At 32.3% G+C, this 20,468-nt stretch overlaps 1 protein-coding gene across 1 annotated transcript; it reads left to right on the forward strand.

The window, feature by feature from the left end:
* The first annotated feature begins 200 nt into the window (after window positions 1–200).
* On the forward strand, window positions 201–1,043 carry LOC127557807 (40S ribosomal protein S6-like). The gene has a single exon (XM_051991109.1). It carries the CDS (start codon window positions 237–239, stop codon window positions 978–980), a length of 744 nt encoding a protein of 247 aa, XP_051847069.1. The 5' UTR covers window positions 201–236; the 3' UTR covers window positions 981–1,043.
* The last annotated feature ends 19,425 nt before the right edge of the window (window positions 1,044–20,468 follow it).

The raw sequence follows: 20,468 nt of genomic DNA on the forward strand, positions 1-20,468 counted from the left end.
AGTCAATCTTAAGTAGAGAGTAATGCGACCAATAAAAAAAAAAAAGCATTTTAAATAGATTAACTGAGCAACACTATGTAAAGTCGACTTTTGGAAGAAAGAGCTAGGGAAAAAATCTGAAAGTTGATTTCAGTCTTACAATAGAGAATGAGAAAATGAAGAGGAACCATTAAATGCAAGAGATTATAAAGATGGCTCCTTCCCGTGGCTGGTCTGGAGCTGGCGGCTGTGTAAAGATGAAGCTCAACATCTCTTTCCCAGCCACTGGCTGTCAGAAACTCATTGAAGTCGATGATGAAAGAAAGCTACGGACCTTTTATGAGAAACGGATGGCCACTGAAGTTTCTGCTGATGCTCTGGGTGAAGAATGGAAGGGTTATGTGGTCCGCATCAGTGGTGGGAATGACAAACAAGGATTCCCCATGAAGCAGGGTGTTTTGGCTCATGGACATGTCCGCCTGCTGCTCAGTAAGGGCCATTCTTGTTATCGCCCTAGAAGAACTGGAGAAAGAAAACGTAAATCTGTTAGGGGCTGTATTGTGGATGCAAATCTGAGTGTCCTCAATTTGGTTATCGTGAAGAAAGGTGAGAAAGATATACCAGGACTGACAGATACAACCGTGCCTCGGCACCTGGGGCCCAAAAGAGCTAGCAGAATCCGCAAACTTTTCAATTTGTCCAAAGAAGATGATGTCCGACAGTATGTTGTGAGAAAGCCTCTCAACAAGGAAGGTAAGAAACCTAGGACTAAGGCTCCTAAAATTCAGCGTCTGGTGACTCCCCGTGTTTTGCAGCACAAACGTAGACGCATTGCTTTGAAGAATCAACGTACCCAGAAGAATAAGGAAGAAGCAGCTGAATATGCCAACCTTTTGGCCAAGAGAATGAAGGAAGCTAAAGAAAAACGACAGGAACAGATCGCTAAGAGACGTCGACTGTCTTCTCTGAGAGCCTCCACCTCAAAGTCTGAGTCCATTTAAAAATAAAATTTCTAAAGATATGTTAGAAATAAAATAAATAACTTTTGTCAAGTAAAAAAAAAAGAGATTATAAAGATGAAAGTTCATAGGTGCAAAGGACCTAAAGAACAACAACAAAAAATGATATGGATATATTCAGTATTGGAGAAGAATTGAGAAGACAAGCTCTAGTATCAATTCTGGCACTTACTTCCAATGGGACTTCTTTTATGATCGGAAGAATAATACTTTTCCTCATCTAATTATCTGTGTTTTATAAAAAATATCGAGATAATGTATTTAGCATTTTTTTTCCAAATTTAAGATCAATTTTATTTATGTAGCTGTCCAATGAAGTCTTAATTTGATGTCATGTCTTGGATTTTGGAAGACTATGCTAATACAAGTGTTAGTAAGTATTACCAATTTCAAATGACTTGAAGGATGTCAAATAAGCCCTTATATCTGAAGGTTATCATAGCTAATTTTGGAAAGGGTTTTTAATTTTTAAATAAAGACACTGAATTATTATAGTGAATAAGCATAATATTGGGATATAGTGAATCTTTTAGAATTGGAATAAAAATTTATTGGAATTACCACATTTTTCAAAGTTTTTTAAAATTTGGAATAACTGTCATGAGTTAACTAGTTTAACCTATGATTTAATAGGATGCCCTGATACAAAGTCCCTAACAAGTGATCATCTAGTTTGGAATAATACTTCTCTAATAAATAGGAATTTGCTATTTTCCATGGCATCTCATTCCACTTTTGTATAGTTTAAATTTGGGAAAAGATTTTCTTGCCTGAAGTCTAAAAATTTACAAATCTGTTAATTTCCCCTATTGCTCCTAGTTGAGTCCTTTACAGCCATAGAGAATTATAATCTCTATTCCATATGCTAGCCATTGAGATATTTGAAAACAATCATCACTTCATCACTAAAATGCCTTGGTATAAAGAAACACAGATGGCAGAAGTAGTTTTAATTCTTGTCTTTGTATCCTCAACATTGAGCATTATTCTTGAAATAACACTTTTTTAATAAGAATGCAAACTCCTGTGAACAAGAATAGCTTACTCCTCAACACTTATCTTCAATTCAATGACATTGACCTACTGGCTCTTTCACAATTAAAACACTCCATCTTTCAGCTCTAGGCATTTTTTTTGGCTGTCTGACATACCTGGATTGTTTTACATTAACTTCCTATTTCCATCTAGTAAGTTATACATTGTTAAATATAATTAACTACAGTATTTATCCAGAAAAAATATGATCTGTCTGCCTAAATGTATTTGTAGACTTGTGAAGCATCTTAACTTAAATGTACTTAACTACATTTGTCTTTTCATTTTTTTCCCTTCCCTCCTCTTTTCCTTCAACATATTCAACAGCTGGGTCCATGAGTGGGAGATGTTTGACAGTTAAAGAACCTTGATGCCAAGATCTGAAATAAATTTTTTAGCAGCAACATCTGTGTCTGTTACAAAGCTCTTGGCTGGTTCTTTGGCATGGCACTTGGATGGGTCTACTGTGGCTGTTGACTTCAATGTTGGCTATGTTAATACCTATGTTACTGCCTCTAGTGACTCCAGGGGAATCAAATTTCTAATAAACTAATGTTAATGCCTTGATCCTAAGATTTCACAATTTCCCTCCTAATAACTTGTGTTGGTAAATTTTGTTCCATTTTGGAAAATCATCCTTTAGTCTAGGCACAAGGACAATTGAAGGTGTCAGCATTATACCAGCCGTGCCAAAATGCATATCCATACACCATGTTTTATATATTTCTTACATTCTACTAGAAGGGCTTAAAATTTAAAAAAGAATCATTTTCAGAAAAAGAGCAGAGAGTTTCCTATTAGAATAACTGAGTTAGAATGAAATGTTACTTATAGATTGAGGTTATTTATTTTAAATTAGAATAGAAAGTCTACCACTGAACAGGTTTATGAATTCATAGATTTAGGCAAGAAGAAACTTTGTAGGCATATAATCCAACAACTTCATTTTACACATGAGGAGACTGAGGCCCTTGAAGATGAAATGATTTGCTGAAAGTTATACTAATAGCATAAGTGTGAGAGCAACAATTCACATGCAAGTACCCTAATAATAATTCAGTGTTCTTTAAAATTTACTCCTTTGAAAAATACAAGATAAAAAATTTATCTCTTTGCATTTCGGGGTAAACTAAATTAATTTAAAAGTTGAAAAAACAGCAAAATTGACACAAAATTATATATACATAATATATATGTATATATGTAATATATAATATGTCAATGTATGAAGATAATTACCATAATTATAGCTAGCATTTATATGGTGTTTTGAAATTTACAGAATACTTTATATATATATATATATATATATATATATATATATATATATATATATTCCACATGTAATTTCATAATAATCTTTTGAGATAGGTTTTGTCATTATCTCCATTTTATATGTCATCATAACTAAGCTGAAATAGACTCAATGACTTGCCTATTGTTAGACAGATGGAAAGTCCCTGGTGCAGGATTTGAACTAAGGGCTCCTCAATTCCAAGTCAAGTATCCCTTCCACTCATTTTCTCGCCTAATGGGGTTTACATATTTGATAATATTTTGGTGCATATTTACTTCATTCTTTTTCAAAAGAAAGAGAGAACATGAAGGATTCATATCCAAATTCTATCCTAACCAACTCTGACCTGAAGATAGAGAATTCAGCTTGGTATTCCTAATTTCTTATCTAAAAGTAAGAATGCCTTTTTTATATTTTGGCTTATATCTTAATTTTCTTTTCTTTTCAAGTCCAAGAATTAATTTTAATGTTCAACAAGAAGTAATTATTCACACAGCTAATTACACTATACATTTTACTATGCAGTTTTCACCAATAACCACAAAAAAATCTATCCTAATTGAAAACCCTGATTAATTTGAAGTGAAATACCATTAGATGATAATGTGAAATATTGTTAATGATGAAAATATCATTAGACTACTTAGGACTAAAGTCAGATTTTCAGTCTTTGAGATCAGATTAAAAATTCTTGAATTAAATACTGGGATTTAAAAAAAAAGAAAAAATCTAAACAGAAAAAAGGTCATTTCCAAATCATTTCCATTTGTTCAATAATGAATAGAACCAGCTACACGCAGTGAAAGAACTCTGGGAAATGAGTGTGAAGCACTACATAGCATTTCCATTCCCTCTGTTTTTGTCTGCTTGCATTTTTGATTTCCTTCTCAGGTTAATTTTACATTAGTTCAAAGTCTGATTCTTTGTGCAGCAAAATAATTGTATGTATGTATGTATATAGTATTTAACATATATATTTTAACATATTTAATATGTATTGTTCTACCTGACATCTGGGAGAGGGCATGGGGAGAAGGAGGGGAAAAGTTGGAACAGAAGGTTTTGCAAGGGTTGATGCTGAAAAATTACCCATTCCTATATTCTTGTAAATAAAAAGCTATAATAAAAAAGAAAGAAAACCAAAGGTCTCTCATTATTTCCCATAATTCAAGACTCTAATTTCAGAATAGATAGTATTATCTTAATATAAAACACTATATTCAACTGTAGGGAATTCAACTAAATGATTCATATCACCTTAATTCTATGGGTTCTATTTTCTTGAAACTAAATTGGAACAATTTTGATTTTTTTAAAGTAAAAATGCTTTGCAAGTTAAAAGTTTAAAGGTCTTTGAACTCCTATTTGTTGGTTTTATTTTTGTATTTTTAATGGATAAGGCACAATCTATATTCTTGAATGTCAGTGCCATCATTATTCTCTTGCCATTTTAAAAATAATGTCAACTTTTATAAGAGCGGAAGTAATGGGCTTGTAATGAGGCCACCTTTTTACAACTTGTTAATGAGGTCAGCCTACTTTTACATCTCCTATGTGATTAAGTTTTTACACCTCCTTTGAAAAATCACCCCATAATTTTATAAAGTATTTAAAGAACTTTTTTTCTCATACTCCTATAGAATTTCCATTTCTTTAATTTTCCTCCAAACCTTTACTGATAAAATAGTATTTATTGTTCTGGATTGAGTATCTGATTTGGCCCCAAATCCATGAACATTTACCATTCACTTTTCTTTTTAGTTAATCATTCAAATTTTACCTTATATTTGTCTTTTGGATTCCTTCAGCTAGAATTATGTATACATATTTTTAAAGGACATCAAGTTATTTGTCATGTAAGTTATTGTTACAAGTTTCTAAATCACCTGGTCACTTCAAAATATGTTTCAAAATCAGTTATGCCTTGTAAACGTTTACTTCCAGAAGAAAAAAAGTAAAATCAATGTTGAAAAGCAGAGTGAAATAATTTGTGTAAGAACATATAAGTATTTGGAGGAAGTAGTATTTGAACAATGATTCTTCACTTACAAATATTACACTATTTTAACTACGCTACACTCTCATTTTGAGAGAAGACAGTTCATAATAAAATAAAACTGAAAACAGGACAGATTGTCATTATGTAATATTAGAAAAGATTCCAAATAACCCAAAGGCTTATTCAACAAAACAATCATACACTGAAAAAGCACATAATTTGAAGTGTTGTTTCCAAATAACAAGGAATATAACATTATATACAAATAATTTGCAACATCACACATTCCTCTCTGTGGGTATTTTTTAAGCCAGATTGGTGATTTTTATAAGTATAGGGAGTTAGTTCGTAGTTAGGAACTTCCTTTCAATGAAAATTGGCAGATTAAGCTCTACAGAGGTTTGAGAACTACATTGGTCACTTAGAAGCTAAATTACATGTCAGAGATCACACAGCAAATGTGTAGATCTGCCCTTAAATCTTCCTAACTTTGAAGTCAACTCTTTACCCATTATACTGTACTATTTTGCATATGCTTATGTGTTTCTATATTGTCTCTTGTCTTTTTATAAAAATACTTCTTTTTGGCTGTATTTTTTAACTTCTGAAGCCTGGATTGGGCTGTTCAGATAGACTAGATATATCATGCAACTGTCACTTTTTCTGCAACCATGAAAGGACCAATGATTAGTGAGACCACCAGACAAAGGAAAATGGAAAATGAAATGAATCATAGAGAAATCTAAGAAAAAAATGTTTCACTTTAACTGAATTACTCCCCCGCCACATTTGATTATGCATTCCTGTTCATTGAGTATTGGACCCTTTTTTCCCCTTTACTCCATGACAATGTGTTGTAATGATTCCTCTTAGAATCATATCCTCAAAGTACCTTTTATCAATGTATTTCTAAAACAATAACACAGTAGAGCTGCCACTTTGTGTAATTGTTCAGAGCATCAGATTCATTACAAAGTGTAAATTCTTAAAAAAAGTTTTTAAGGATTTAGAAAATACTTAGAAAATATTTTGAGTTTTTCTGGTCACCTCAGTACATATGACCTTTAATTACTGTTTGGAAGATAGAGATAGATAGATAGATAGATAGACAGACAGACAAGCAGACAACTGATGGATAAACAGACTCATATAAAAAAAGGAACATATACACATATATACATAGATTCTATATATGTGTGTGTGTGTGTGTGTGTGTGTATGTGTGTGTGTATGAGCATATATATATGTATAAAACAGATACCTTTAATATTATCCCCAAATCATTTTTAAATCAAAGTATCTTTAAGGGTATAGTTTATGCTATAATAGCTATACATAATAATTATGGTTTAGTTTTAATACCATTTGAACGAGTGTTACTTGGTTATGTTGTTTGAAAATATCATCTTTTGAAAGTGTAGAGGAATCATTTGGATGGCATCATAAGCCTTTGATGCCAAGCCTGGAAACTATTCTTCCAAATGCAGCATCTGGTTCCCTGGCAAAATTCATTGGTAGTTTTTCAGCACCTCTAGGTCTGTTACATGGTTGGCTGCTTTTGAGTACCAATTTCCATTCCACTGAAAATGAAGGTCTGTATAAATCATTGAGACCTTCTGTAATGTTGATTTAAGCACTGGTTTGGAAACTAAGACTCCATATATATTTTAGATAGACATGGCATGTCTGTTTGCTCAAATATTCCCATACATATCAATGTGTCTGCATAGATATGGAAAGGGAAAAATCCATTGTACTCATATAGTAGATAAAGAGCTATTCTTGAAGCCAGGACATGTTCTCAAATCCTGCCTCTGACACATGCAAGTTGTGTGGCTGGACAAATCACTGAACCCCTCATTACTCTAAGAGAGAGTTGTCAAACACCTGGATTATAGCACTCTGAAGTGCAGAACCAGATTAAAGTTTAATTGGAATATATTTGAGAAAATAAACAAACATAAATATAATGTAGTTAATGTTAATATGTGGCTTTCTAAATCAATATGTGGTAGCAGTGGTTATTATATATTGTTTAGAGACCCTGTTTCTATATGAGTTTGATACCCTTGCTCTTAGCAAGGCTCTGATTTTAAATTGTAGAAAAGGTGTTTCTTTCCATACCCAAGCAAATGCAATGGCAATTTTCCCTATCACACAGCTTAGTAAGTAGAAGACGTGGGATTCAAGCCTAGATTTTTTTATTCAAAGCCAAATATTCTTCTTACTTTTTCTGCTCCAGTAGAATTTTATTAATACAACTCACATTTATATAGTATCTGTCTTCTAGATATGACTATGGAATAAAAGATAAAAAGGCAATCTTGGAGACAGGAAAACCTAAGTAGGTTCAAGTCCACTCTTACATATAGAGTTTATTATATAACACTCAACTAGTCATCTCTCAATTCTGTGGGAAGCTCTCTAGACAGTACAAAGGGACTGACTTGACAACAGTAGAGAGTGTCCTCAACTGGGAGTTCCTTACACAGGTAGATAGATAGATAGATAGATAGATAGATAGATAGATAGATAGAGATTCTACTCTGAGCTTCACTCCTAATTTTCTGATTTTCTCCACCAACCCACAAGAACTTTCTCATTGATAAATTCACTCTGCTCCTACATCCTCCTCACCCTTCAAATTCATTAAACTCCTGGCCTTCTTATGATGGAAGTATACTCTATCTCCCTTGGGCCCTTCTTCTGATTGCTAAATATCTTCTCTCCTAGATCTTTCTTTTTCAAGAAAATGCCCAGACCAGCCATGTCTCCATTTTTTCTTAATTCCACTTCTGATGCACTGTAGAATAATCACATTAACATTCCACTACGTACAACGCTAAATAATAAAAAACAATACTTACTAAGCACTTACTATATACCAAGCATTGCATTAAGTCCTAAAGATGCAAACATAAAAACCAAATGCATTCTCTGCTCTCAAGAAGTTTGTCTTTTTTCAAGGGAAAAATTACTTATAATGATATATGAGAAAAGCACCAGCAGCTAAAAGAATCAGGAAAGTCCTTATATTGAATAGGTTACTTTGTCTGGAATTTGAAAGAAAATAATGATTCTATGAGGAATAGTTCAGGGAATTTCCTTATTATTGCATGGCCCAACCCTATAGAACTTTCATGGTTTGGATTTGGACAAAAATCCATTTAGCAAATACTATGTCTATGATTAATCTTTTCCTACTTGGAGACAAAAGAAAAAAAAGGAAATAGTATATAAAGATCAGAAGTAAAGTACATTAAAGGCAATAACAAATATTAGGAAATAAATTATTATGGAAGAAAATCAAAAGCACAAAGCTAATGCAGAGTCAAAGCCAGAAGTTCACAGAATGCTCCAAGGCAGGGAAAAAGATCCTAAGAGAAAATAAGTTCTGTGTAACAAGTTCAAGGTTCTAGTGGTGACAAGAGTCAAACTAAACTAAAAGAAAATGCAATGAAATGGTTCATGTTTAATTATTTGAGACCTCATGAGCACTTGTGAATTTTAAACACCAAATTGCAGTTAGACTCTTCACTCTAATCTTGCCCAAATTCCCTTCACGTGGAAAAATCCTTTTGCTGCTTTCATTTACTAATATGGAATCCATGGGATGTAATACAATAATAAGAGTGTGCCCAATATTTGGAGGGCCTAATATTGAAGATCAATATTAAATTTATACAGAAATAAGATAGTTAGTATGAAGGGAATAGAGAGAAGGAACACAATGAAAATTATGTTTTCAAAAACTTATACATGCAGTATTTCAAGTTTTAATATCTATTATAGGAACGTCACTGAATCAAATGTTGTAGAATATGCAAAATGAGAATAAGATGGACTCTGACAAACAAGGAAGAATAGAAAATGGTAAATTAAAATGGAAGTGTGGAAAATTTACAAGTGGTAGAATTAAGAAGGTTGATATAGAAATATAATATTAAACACATAGAATTTTCCTGCCCTATTAAATATTCAATTAATTGAATATATGTAATTTCAGATTAGAAATTACATGAAACCAAAACATTATGAAATTTTATATAAATCCCAGATTCTTACACTGTGGTACTTGACCTTATAGCAAGTCTCTTATTGAATATGGACATCACAAAGTTATGATTTATTATCAGTAAATATTTGATTTGCATGCCTATTTTATACCAATATATCTGGGGTCAGATAAAAATTTCTCAGGCAAAAAGGAGATACAAAAAGAAAAATTTTAAGAACCCCTGATGTAAATGATAGAAAACTTTAAAGGATGAAGAAGAGAAAAAATCAGAATGTCCATTTTAAAATAAAAATCATTAAAATGAATCTTTTTAAAGTCATTTAAATGTGTGAGTAACACTCATCTAAGTCTAGAAAATGGTCAAGTTCTTGTCACCTTACATACTATAATGCATTTTATATGTATATACTTTATTTTTTACTATATTTAGTTAACATTAAAAGGAAAGAAAATGTGTACCTAATTAGTCATCTGGATTTTAGATACAAATTCAGGGAAGTAGAATAGCAACAAAATGTTTTATACAAAACAGCCATATATTCAATTTCAGGATGTATATTCCTAATTCATCTACATAATGCTACTACTAGATCCACAGTAAACCATATGCTATTTAAATAAGAGGTAGAGGAATATAGTTCAAATGATGCTGAATTGGTTTTCCAATTGGTTCAAACTATATCACTATTATTTGTTACGTTGATCTCTTTGAGATTCAGTTTCAAAATGTATGAAATGAGGGGAATGAACCATATAGTTGCTAAGGTTCCTTCTAAGTCTAAAACTATGATCGCTGTTGAAAAATTGTTCCACATTATTGATTCAGACATTGGTAAACTGCATCTTTAACCTAGTCTTAATATAACTAGAAATACAGAATATATTAAACAGCTCATAACCTTTGAACCACTGAATGAGTCAGTAAAGATCATAAAGAGACTCAGAAAGTTTAAGTACTCATTTAAGATTTTACATTTTCTTAAATAAGAAAAAGTTTTCATTTGCAAGATATAAATTAGACATTTTTTTACCAGATTATCTCCCCATCTTCATCTATCTTTGTCATTGGTATGAATAAGAATACCTGGACTATGTGAAATTACTTTATTGATTTAGCAGGTACTTGGTCAATTTCTCATTTCTACAGAAAGGATAATCCCCCTCACTCTCTCACAAATTCAGGCACCTTTGGATACAGTCATATGAGTAATTAACTAACTAGGAGTTTCTGTCTCACTGTAAATTCTCTTTAACCCTAAATACTTCAGAATTTTGGTATTAGGAGAGATATAGTAAATGAAAACAGAACCTATGGCTTTGAAGCCATGTTCTATACGTTATTTTCCCCAAATAGATTGACAGAGTATGGTGATTTTTATTTATGTAGACACTTTATAGCACGAATAAAACACAAGTTAAAAATAATTTAAATAGTATTTCCTTTATATAGCTAAATATGATTTTTCAGTTGTTTCTAGCTTTCTGTGACTGTATTTGGGTTTTCTTGGCAGAGATGCTAGAGTGTTTTGCCATTTCCTTCTCCAACTCATTTTACAGATGAAGAAATGAAGCAAACAAGGTTAAGTGACTTTTCCAGGGTTACATAGCTAGTAAGTGTCTGAATATAGCTAAAATGTATTTTATTGGGTAAAAATAGCCTAGAAAGATAAGGGAAAAAATGTAAAGACCTAATGTTCCTATTTGAAACATAGTAGGATAAACTTTATACTGACTGTCTGCTAAGGAAATGCACACACACATATGAATTAAAAATGAATATAAGAGAAGCACAGTGAGAGAATAATTTCCCATTATAAAAAAGTCATCATCTGATCTAACACAGGCCATCAATTACCCATGCATAGTACTTGGGATTTCTTTTTAAATAAATAATAATACAGCTTAAGAGAATATTCTGCTAGGTTGTTGTCCATAGCATGGAAAATTTCAACTAATTAGAAAATCTATAGAATCTAAGGTTTCCTTTTAAGGATATATTGACTAGAAGAATAAGAGTCATAGAAAATAAAAGTCAAATTGCATAGACTAAAATATTAACTCTTTTCCTTGCTTCCATTCTCAATTTATTTATTACATACAGCTGCCAAAGCAGTTGAACTAAAATACAGGTAAGGACATGCTCATCCCCTACTCATAAATATTCCTATTTTCTATACAGGAGCTTCTCTAGTATACCTATCCAATTACCTTATCCTTATTTCTAAAGTCCCTCACAAACTGGATCCAACCCATTTTTCATAATTGTCACACTGTTCTTCTTCAAGTACTCTATGTTCCAACTAAATTGGAATACTTCCAAAATTTTCCTGGATTCTTATATTGCTTTTCATTTAGGAAGACCTCTACACCATATGCTTACAGTATACTTCCTTTACATGGGTACCCAATGAAATTTTTCAAAGACAGCCAAGTTGTCTCTTCCATTATGAAGCTATTTCTAAGCCAACCAACTAAAAATTACCTCCTCTTATTTGAAGTTGTTCTTAGAATATTGAAAGGATAGTGTCTTTGTACTACTGATATTAAACTTGACAAAATATGTATTTTATTGTAATGCACAGAGCTTATAAATTAAATTTAGGGTTAGGTTGTGTCAGACACATTTTAGACACTTAATAACATTAACATTTATTAAGCATATATTGAATGTAAAGCATTTTGTCCAACTATGGAAGTGCTGAAATTTTAAATAAAACACCACTCCTACTTTAAAAGGGCTGCATTTTGTAACTTCCAAAGGGAGGGAAGAGGAGTAAATAAGCATTTATATAGCATCTACTGCATGACAGGTACTATACTATGGGCTTAATAACTATCTGATTTGTGACTCATAACAAGCCTAAAAGGGAGATACTGTTTTTCTTCTCAGTTCATAGTTGAACAAGCTGAGGCAAACAGAGATTAAGTTATTTTCCCAGAATCACAAAGCTAGTAATATCAGAGAACGCATTTGAATTTAAATCTTTTCATTTCAGGCCTAGTATTCTTTACAGAGAAGGGCTCTATCTCAGAGACCACATATTCTAACCCAGTCATGAAGAAGAATTCTTCCTACTGTATTCCAAATAAGTGGCCAATCAAGCTTTAAGAATTCCAGGAATAAGTAATTTATTCAAGTTAATGAAGGTTAGAAAAAATGTTAAGAATAAATTATATAATGGCAGAAACTAGGCATTGACTGACACTTAACACTGTACACCAAAATAAGGTCAAAATGAGTTCATGACCTAGGCATAAAGAATGAGATTATAAATAAATTGGAAGAGTATAGGATAGTTTACTTCTCAGACCTGTGGAAGAGGAAGGAATTTATGACCAAAGTAGAACTAGAGATCATTACTGATCACAAAATAGAAAATTTTGATTATATCAAATTGAAAAGTTTTTGTACAAACAAAACGAATACAGACAAGATTAGAAGGGAAACAATAAACTGGGCAAACATTTTTACATCAAAGGTTCCGATAAAGGCCTCATTTCCAAAATATATAGAGAATTGCCTCTAATTTATAAGAAATCAAGCCATTCTCCAATTGATAAATGCTCAAAGGATATGAACAGACAATTCTCAGATGAAGAAATTAAAACTATTTATAGTCATATGAAAATATTCTCCAAATCATTATTAATCAGAGAAATGCAAATTAAGACAACTTTGAGGTACCACTACACACCTGTCAGATTGGCTAGAATGACAGGGAAAGATAATGCAGAATGTTGGAGGGGATATGGGAAAACAGGGACACTGATACATTGTTGGTGGAATTGTGAACACATCCAGCCATTCTGGAGAGCAATTTGGTGTTGGAGTTCAAATGTGGGGTTCTTGTTCTTCTATAAAATATTATAAAAGTTCTCTCTGGGTGCCTTCCCTTGGAATCCTTACTAACTGCTAACTGATTAGAGTTGATCTAATCTTACAAGAAGATGTTTTGGGCAGAACCTGAAACAAGGTACTAAGTAGGACTAATTAATACAAGGCTTGTGTTCACACCTTTACTCATTGGAGTTCAATGAGTTCACACCTCCCTTGAAGCTTTGGGCCAGAGAGCACTATGGGAGAAAACCCATAATCCCTCTCTCTGGAAGGAGCATAAATAGGCCAATGGGCCAGTCGAAGAAGTTCTTCAGAGGAAGACGCTAAAACAAAAGAAAGGGGGAGATGTTGGAATCCTTACTAACTGCTAACTGATTAGAGTTGATCTAATCTTACAAGAAGATGTTTTGGGCAGAACCTGAAACAAGGTACTAAGTAGAACTAATGAACACAAGCCTTGTATTAATTAGTTCTACTTAGTACCTTGTTTCAGGTTCTGCCCAAAACATCTTCTTATAAGATTAGATCAACTCTAATCAGTTAGCAGTTAGTAAGGATTCCAACAATTTGGAACTATGCTCAAAAAGTTATCAAACTGTGCATACCCTTTGATCCAACAGTGTTACTACTGGGCTTATGCCCCAAAGAGATACTAAAGAAAGGAAAGGGACCTGTATGTGCCAAAATGTTTGTGGCAGCCCTGTTTGTAGTGTCCAGAAACTGGAAAATGAATGGATGCCCATCAATTGGAGAATGATTGGGTAAATTGTGGTATATGAACGTTATGGAATATTATTGTTCTGTAAGGAATGACCAGCAGCATGAATACAGAGAGGCTTGGAGAGACTTACATGAACTGATGCTAAGTGAAATGAGCAGAACCAGGAGATCATTATATACTTCAACAACAATACTGTATGAGGATGTATTCTGATGGAAGTGGATTTCTTCGACAAAGAGATCTCACTCAGTTTCAATTGATCAAGGATGGACAGAAGCAGCTACATTCAAAGAAAGAACACTGGGAAATGAATATAAACTGCTTGCATTTTTGTTTTTCTTCCCGAGTTATTTTTACCTTCTGAATCCAATTCTCCCTGTGCAACAAGAGAACTGTTCAGTTCTGCGCACATATATTGTATCTAGGATATACTGTAACCTATTTAACATGTATAGGACTGCTTGCCATCTGGGGGAGGGGAAAAATCGGAACAGAAGTGAGTGCAAGGGATAATGTTGTAAAAAATTACCCTGGCATGGGTTCTATCAATAAAAAGTTATTTTTAAAAAAAAGAAAAAAACAAAAATAAAAGAATAAATTAAATATGACTAACATGGTGGAAAAGTAAAAAAAAAAAAAAAAAAACATAACCGATTGTTGTCAAAACATAGGAATATAAAAGTCTGAGATGTTGGAAGTGATTGGAATTCAAGAGATAGCAATAATCTGAGTTCTGGCCATGGAAAGACTGTGGTCAGCATGATAGAGAATGAGTTTGCTGGAGCTTTGGGAAGTAAGGATTTTTGTGGTTGAATGTCAGATTGAATTGGATTCTATTAGCTGAATAATAATAGGCCATAGACTAATTTACAGATGATCAAACTTAGTTAATCATTTCTCTAAAAGCAAGGAAATAATTCAAGATGATTATACTTTTGTGGTTTCATAAAGTACTATGGATGTTTTAAATGGCTCCATTAGTTTCCTTGTTCAATATAGAACATGATTAAAATGTACATATGATTTATGAAGTTTATGCATGATTAGTAGAATGTCTGTTTTAACTTCATGCAATATGGAAATGTGACAAATTGAAGTGCTTCTGGAAGTCCAGTGGAAATATTGCTAGAGTAATAATATTGATAAAACTTTAGAATTCGAATCATATTGATATTTTACTACTTTGATGTCTACAAATGCTGAATATCTCATGCAATATACCCCACTGACATTGCCACTAAAGTACAAAGAAGCCTATGAGAACCTTTTAGGGAAATTTGAAAGTACTTGTTTGTGCCTCTCAAATTTCAAATTATTCCAAATACCTTAAAACCTATTTTCTCTAGCAATAAAGAAGATTGTTTGATGCTCAAAGATTCAGTGATTTTTTGAGTCACAAAAAGTCAAACAATATATAAAAATATTAATAAAATATATACTCTTTGCTATAGAATTGTTGTTTTTTGGATAACTCTGATTTCAACAAGCCAGTCTGATGGTTGTTAATCCTGATGAATTCTACAACTTAGAAAATATGAAGTGATTAGCTTAGCAAATTAATATAAAGGTTAAAATTTTTGAGTTATTAATATTTTATTTTAATAGTTTCATTGATTTATATTTATCAGTAATTTTAATTTATAAAATATTGGATTAAAATGACCTGGAAATTTTCTCTTATTCAACATTCATGCAGCCATATTTTCTTACTACAAAGATAGCCAAAGAAGTTGTGGTATATACACTTTAACATTCAAGACTCTCAAAGGCACATTAATGCTCAAAATACTTCATTGCAAAAGACTTAGAGTCAGATGCCTGATTTCTGCCATACATAGATGAGTAAGTTTATCTAAGTTTATAGTCTACATCAATTCAATTCAATTCATTAAAAAAGTTATTAAGTACCTACAGTGAACCAGATATGATTTTCTTTTCTGTCTTTCTCCTACTCCCCTTCTGTTATCTCTTATAGCTTTTAACTTTGCCAGAAATTATAAAAACTCCAATGCCAATTTAAATATTTAAAAATTATAAACAACATTTTATAGTATTCTTCACCTTCACCATAAAAAGGGCTAATAAGAAGACATATAGAGGGTTTCAGAAAACCCTGAAAAGATTTAAGAAATGTGATACAAAATAAAGTAAGCAAAACCAGAATAATGGATATAGTAACAATAATATTATAAAGATTATCAACTTTCCACACAAATTAGGTCTGAACTAACCAACTGGAAAAATATTAAATGCCCTTGGATTGGGCGAGCAAATATAATAAAGATGACAATACTACCTAAATTAATCTATTTATTTAGCGCTATACCAATCAGACTCCCAAAAAACTACTTTGATGAACTAGAAAAAATAACAACAAAGTTCATATGGAAAAACAAAAGGCCAAAAATTTCAAGGGAGTTAATGAAAAAAAAAAATCAAATGAAGGTGGCCTAGCTGTACCACATCTAAAATTATATTATAAAGCAGCAGTTACTAAAACCATCTGATATTGGCTAAGAAATAGACTAGTTGATCAATGGAATAGGTTAGGTTCAAAGGACAAAACAGCCAATAACTTTAATAATATAGTGTTTGACAAACCCAAAGACACCAGTTTCTGGGCTAAGAATGCATTATTTGACAAAAATTGCTGGGAAAATTGGAAATTAGCATGGCAGAAACTAGGCATTGACCCACATTTAACACCATACACCAAGATAAGGTCAAAATGGGTTCATGACCTAGGCATAAAGAATGAGATTATAAATAAATTGGAAGAGCATAGGATAGTTTACCTCGCAGACCTGTGGAAGAGGGAGGAATTTATGACCAAAGAAGAACTAGAGATCACTATTGACCACAAAATAGAAAATTTTGATTATATCAAATTGAAAAGTTTTTGTACAAACAAAACAAATGCAGACAAGATTAGAAGGGAAACAATAAACTGGGAAAACATTTTTACATCAAAGGTTCTGATAAAGGCCTCATTTCCAAAATATATAATTGACTCTAATTTATAAGAAATCAAACCATTCTCCAATTGATAAATAGTCAAAGGATATGAACAGACAATTCTCAGATGAAGAAATTGAAACTATTTATAGACATATGAAAATATGTTCTAAATCATTATTAATCAGAGAAATGCAAATTAAGACAACTCTGAGATATCACTACACATCTGTCAAATTGGCTAGAAAGACAGGGAAAAATAATGCGGAATGTTGGAGGGGATATGGGAAAACAGGGACACTGATACCTTGTTGGTGGAATTGTGAACACATCCAGCCATTCTGGAGAGCAATTTGCAACTATGCTCAAAAAGTTATCAAACTGTGCATACCCTTTGATCCAGCAGTGTTTCTACAGGGCTTATACCCCAAAGAGATACTAAAGAAAGGAAAGGGACCTATATGTGCCAAAATGTTTGTGGCAGCCCTGTTCGTAGAGGCTAGAAGCTGGAAAATGAAAGGATGTCCATCAATTGGAGAATGGTTGAGTAAATTGTGGTATATGAATGTTATGGAATATTATTGTTCTGTAAGGAATGACCAGCAGTATGAATACAGAGAGGACTGGCGAGACTTACATGAACTGATGCTAAGTGAAACGAGCAGAACCAGGAGATCATTATATACCTCAACAATGATACTGTTTGAGGATGTATTCTGATGGAAGTGGATCTGTTTGATAAAGAGAGCTTTAATTGATCAAAGATGGACAGAAGCAGCTACACCCAAAGAAAGAATAATGGGAAATGAATATAAACTGCTTGCATTTTTGTTTTTCTTCCTGGGTTATTTATACCTTCTGAATTCAATTCTCCCTGTGCAACAAGAAAACTGTTCGATTCTGCACACACATATTGTATCTAGGATATACTGTAACCTATTCAACATGTAAAGGACTGCTTGCCATTTAGGGGAGGGGGTACAGGGAGGGAGGGAGGGGAAAAATCGGAATAGAAGTGAATACAAGGGATAATGCTGTAAAAATTACCTTGGCATGGGTTCTATCAATAAAAATTTATTTAAAAAAAATAAAGATTATCAACTATGAATGATTTAGTAAAAATGATCAATAAATTGATCCACATCAAATTTAAAAGCTTTGTGATGAAAAATGTTAGCCATCTCCAATCAGAAAACTGAAGGACTCAGAGGACATATTGAAACATATTTCCTTTTATTTCTTTTGTCTTTTTTAGGATATGGTAATTATAAAAAATACACTTTGCATGATTTTATACTTATAATGGGTGTCATTATTTCTTATCATTTCACTAAATTGTGGTGGCCTTAGGAAGGATAGAATTTTAATTGAAAATACTTCTTTTAAAAGAAAACGCACCACCATCTGCAAAGTTGTTGTTTTTAAGGCATAGTACTTGGTAGAAAGAGTAGTATCTAGCATGCCTATAGATATCATCCTAGCTGACAAAACAATGAATCTGCAAGTTATCATAGGCTTTGGCTCAATGGTTCTATGCAGCTGATAGTGGATGTAGTATGATTGTAAATAGTGGGCTAAACTAATAATCCAAAATTGTATATTCAATCTAAATTTTAAAAGCCTCATGGGGCATTTTTAATTCATTCCTCAAAACTCTCCATGCTACAAGAATCAAGTTGTTATAATTCTGTCATATTCCACAGATGTGTCCTTGAATAGTTTCTAATGGTATTAAAATAATGTGTCCCAGAGAATTGTTTTAAGAAAATTAACTTTGGCACCTCGTAATTGAGAGAATTGAGATACTTCAGTGTGATGCAGGAAGCCAGCCTTCTTTTTATCAGCAAGGGTCCTATAAGCAGATGAAGGGTTTTATAGATTCAATACAGTAATCTCACAATATAATAAAATGTATTTCATTACTCTAAATTGTTTTGCTTTTGTTTAAAAATGTATGAGAAAATGAAAAACAAAGATTTTTAATAGTGCTTTCCATTTTTGACTTTAGATCTATAAAAAAAAATTGTGTTTCATATAAATCTAGTATTTTATTTGTGTTTCATATAAATCTAGTACTTTGTTTGTGTTTCATATAAATATAGTACTCTTCTCATAATTGCCCTAGAGAGAGAACTATTTGCTCTGGAGAGAGAACCTCTTTTTCAGTCAGAATTTTAAGCTTGCTGACATTGTTAAAAAAGTGAAAATTTTACACAACATCATTTTCATGTCTTTGAATTATTGATGCAAAATAACTATAACTCATTCATTTCTGTGTATTGGCAGTTCATCTCTGAATTTTGAAGGATTAAAAGCAAAAATTAAATAGACATTTTGGTTAAAATGTCTTTTTGCAGTATTGAACATTGATGATATTGTATTATCATGCTTCTTTAATAAAGAAAATAGACAATACTTCCTGGCACCTAGACTTTCTTGATATTCCAATTGCAGATGCTTTTTAAAAAATCATGCCAACTAAAATTGATTACATTAAAAATGAAGCCCTGATCTATCAAAGATGGCTTGTTTTTTAGAAATTCTGATATAGCTTGGATGACACAAAGAGAAGAAAAATCAAATCTTAAAGAGATGCAGAGGCAGAATGTAAATAAGTAGTAAAGTTCTCAGTTGTAGCACTTTCAAGTTATTTCTATGCAATCCAATTCTAATGGAACTTTCAAAAAATCTGTCTCTGGAGTCGGAAGTACCAGTATGTCTGTTACCTAGTTTATAACCTCAAGCAAGTAATTTAACTTGCAAGTTTTAGTTTCCTCATTTGTAATATGAAAGTGTTGAAGTAAATGGAGTTTGCAGTCCTCTAGATACAGAGCTGTGATATATTTAATGATTTGAAATGACATATCCTATATACCCATATAAGTAAAAATGATAACTCCCTGCATTTATTACTTAAAAATTACTTTTACTTTATATTATCTTATATGATTTTCACAGTTATAATACAAGATAATTAGGGATCATTATAACCATTTTATTGACCAGGAAATTTGTGACTTCCCAAGTTTTGCAGTTACTAAATGCCAAAGCTATTATTAGCTCTCAGATCTTATGACTCTTCCTCCAGTGATCTTTCTGCTATATAAGGTTGCCTCTACTAAAAAGGGAAAATTACATCACTGTAGATTCAATAAATATTCAAATGGATCTGTTATATCGTGTGGAAGTTCCAACAAAATTGAAAGTCATTTAAGACTGCCCATCATGTGCAACACTTTTTCATGCCCTGTTAGAAGTTCACCTAAAGAAGAATCATAGTTCTCCTCAATATGCTGAAAACTTATTTGATTTCTCCTGACAAAGAATATCAGTAGAACTTTCTAGCTATAGAACTGTCATCTCTTAAATTCACTATGTAATCAGTCCACCTTTTTGTTCTGACACACATTTCCAGATGGCAGGATTTACTACTGTTCTTTAATGGTTACGCATCATAACTTGTTCACAATCCACCCATCATCTTCCATTCCAATGCTGTCTCTAATATTTGTTTCCATTCTTCTATTATTTCAGATAATCATAAACAATAAAATGCTATGTTTACGCAGTTTTAAAGGTTTATGTGTTCTCTGTGGGGGTGGGTGTA

The sequence above is a fragment of the Antechinus flavipes genome, chromosome 3 (assembly GCF_016432865.1).
Source record: "Antechinus flavipes isolate AdamAnt ecotype Samford, QLD, Australia chromosome 3, AdamAnt_v2, whole genome shotgun sequence".
In the NCBI taxonomy this organism is placed as follows: Eukaryota; Metazoa; Chordata; class Mammalia; order Dasyuromorphia; family Dasyuridae; genus Antechinus; species Antechinus flavipes.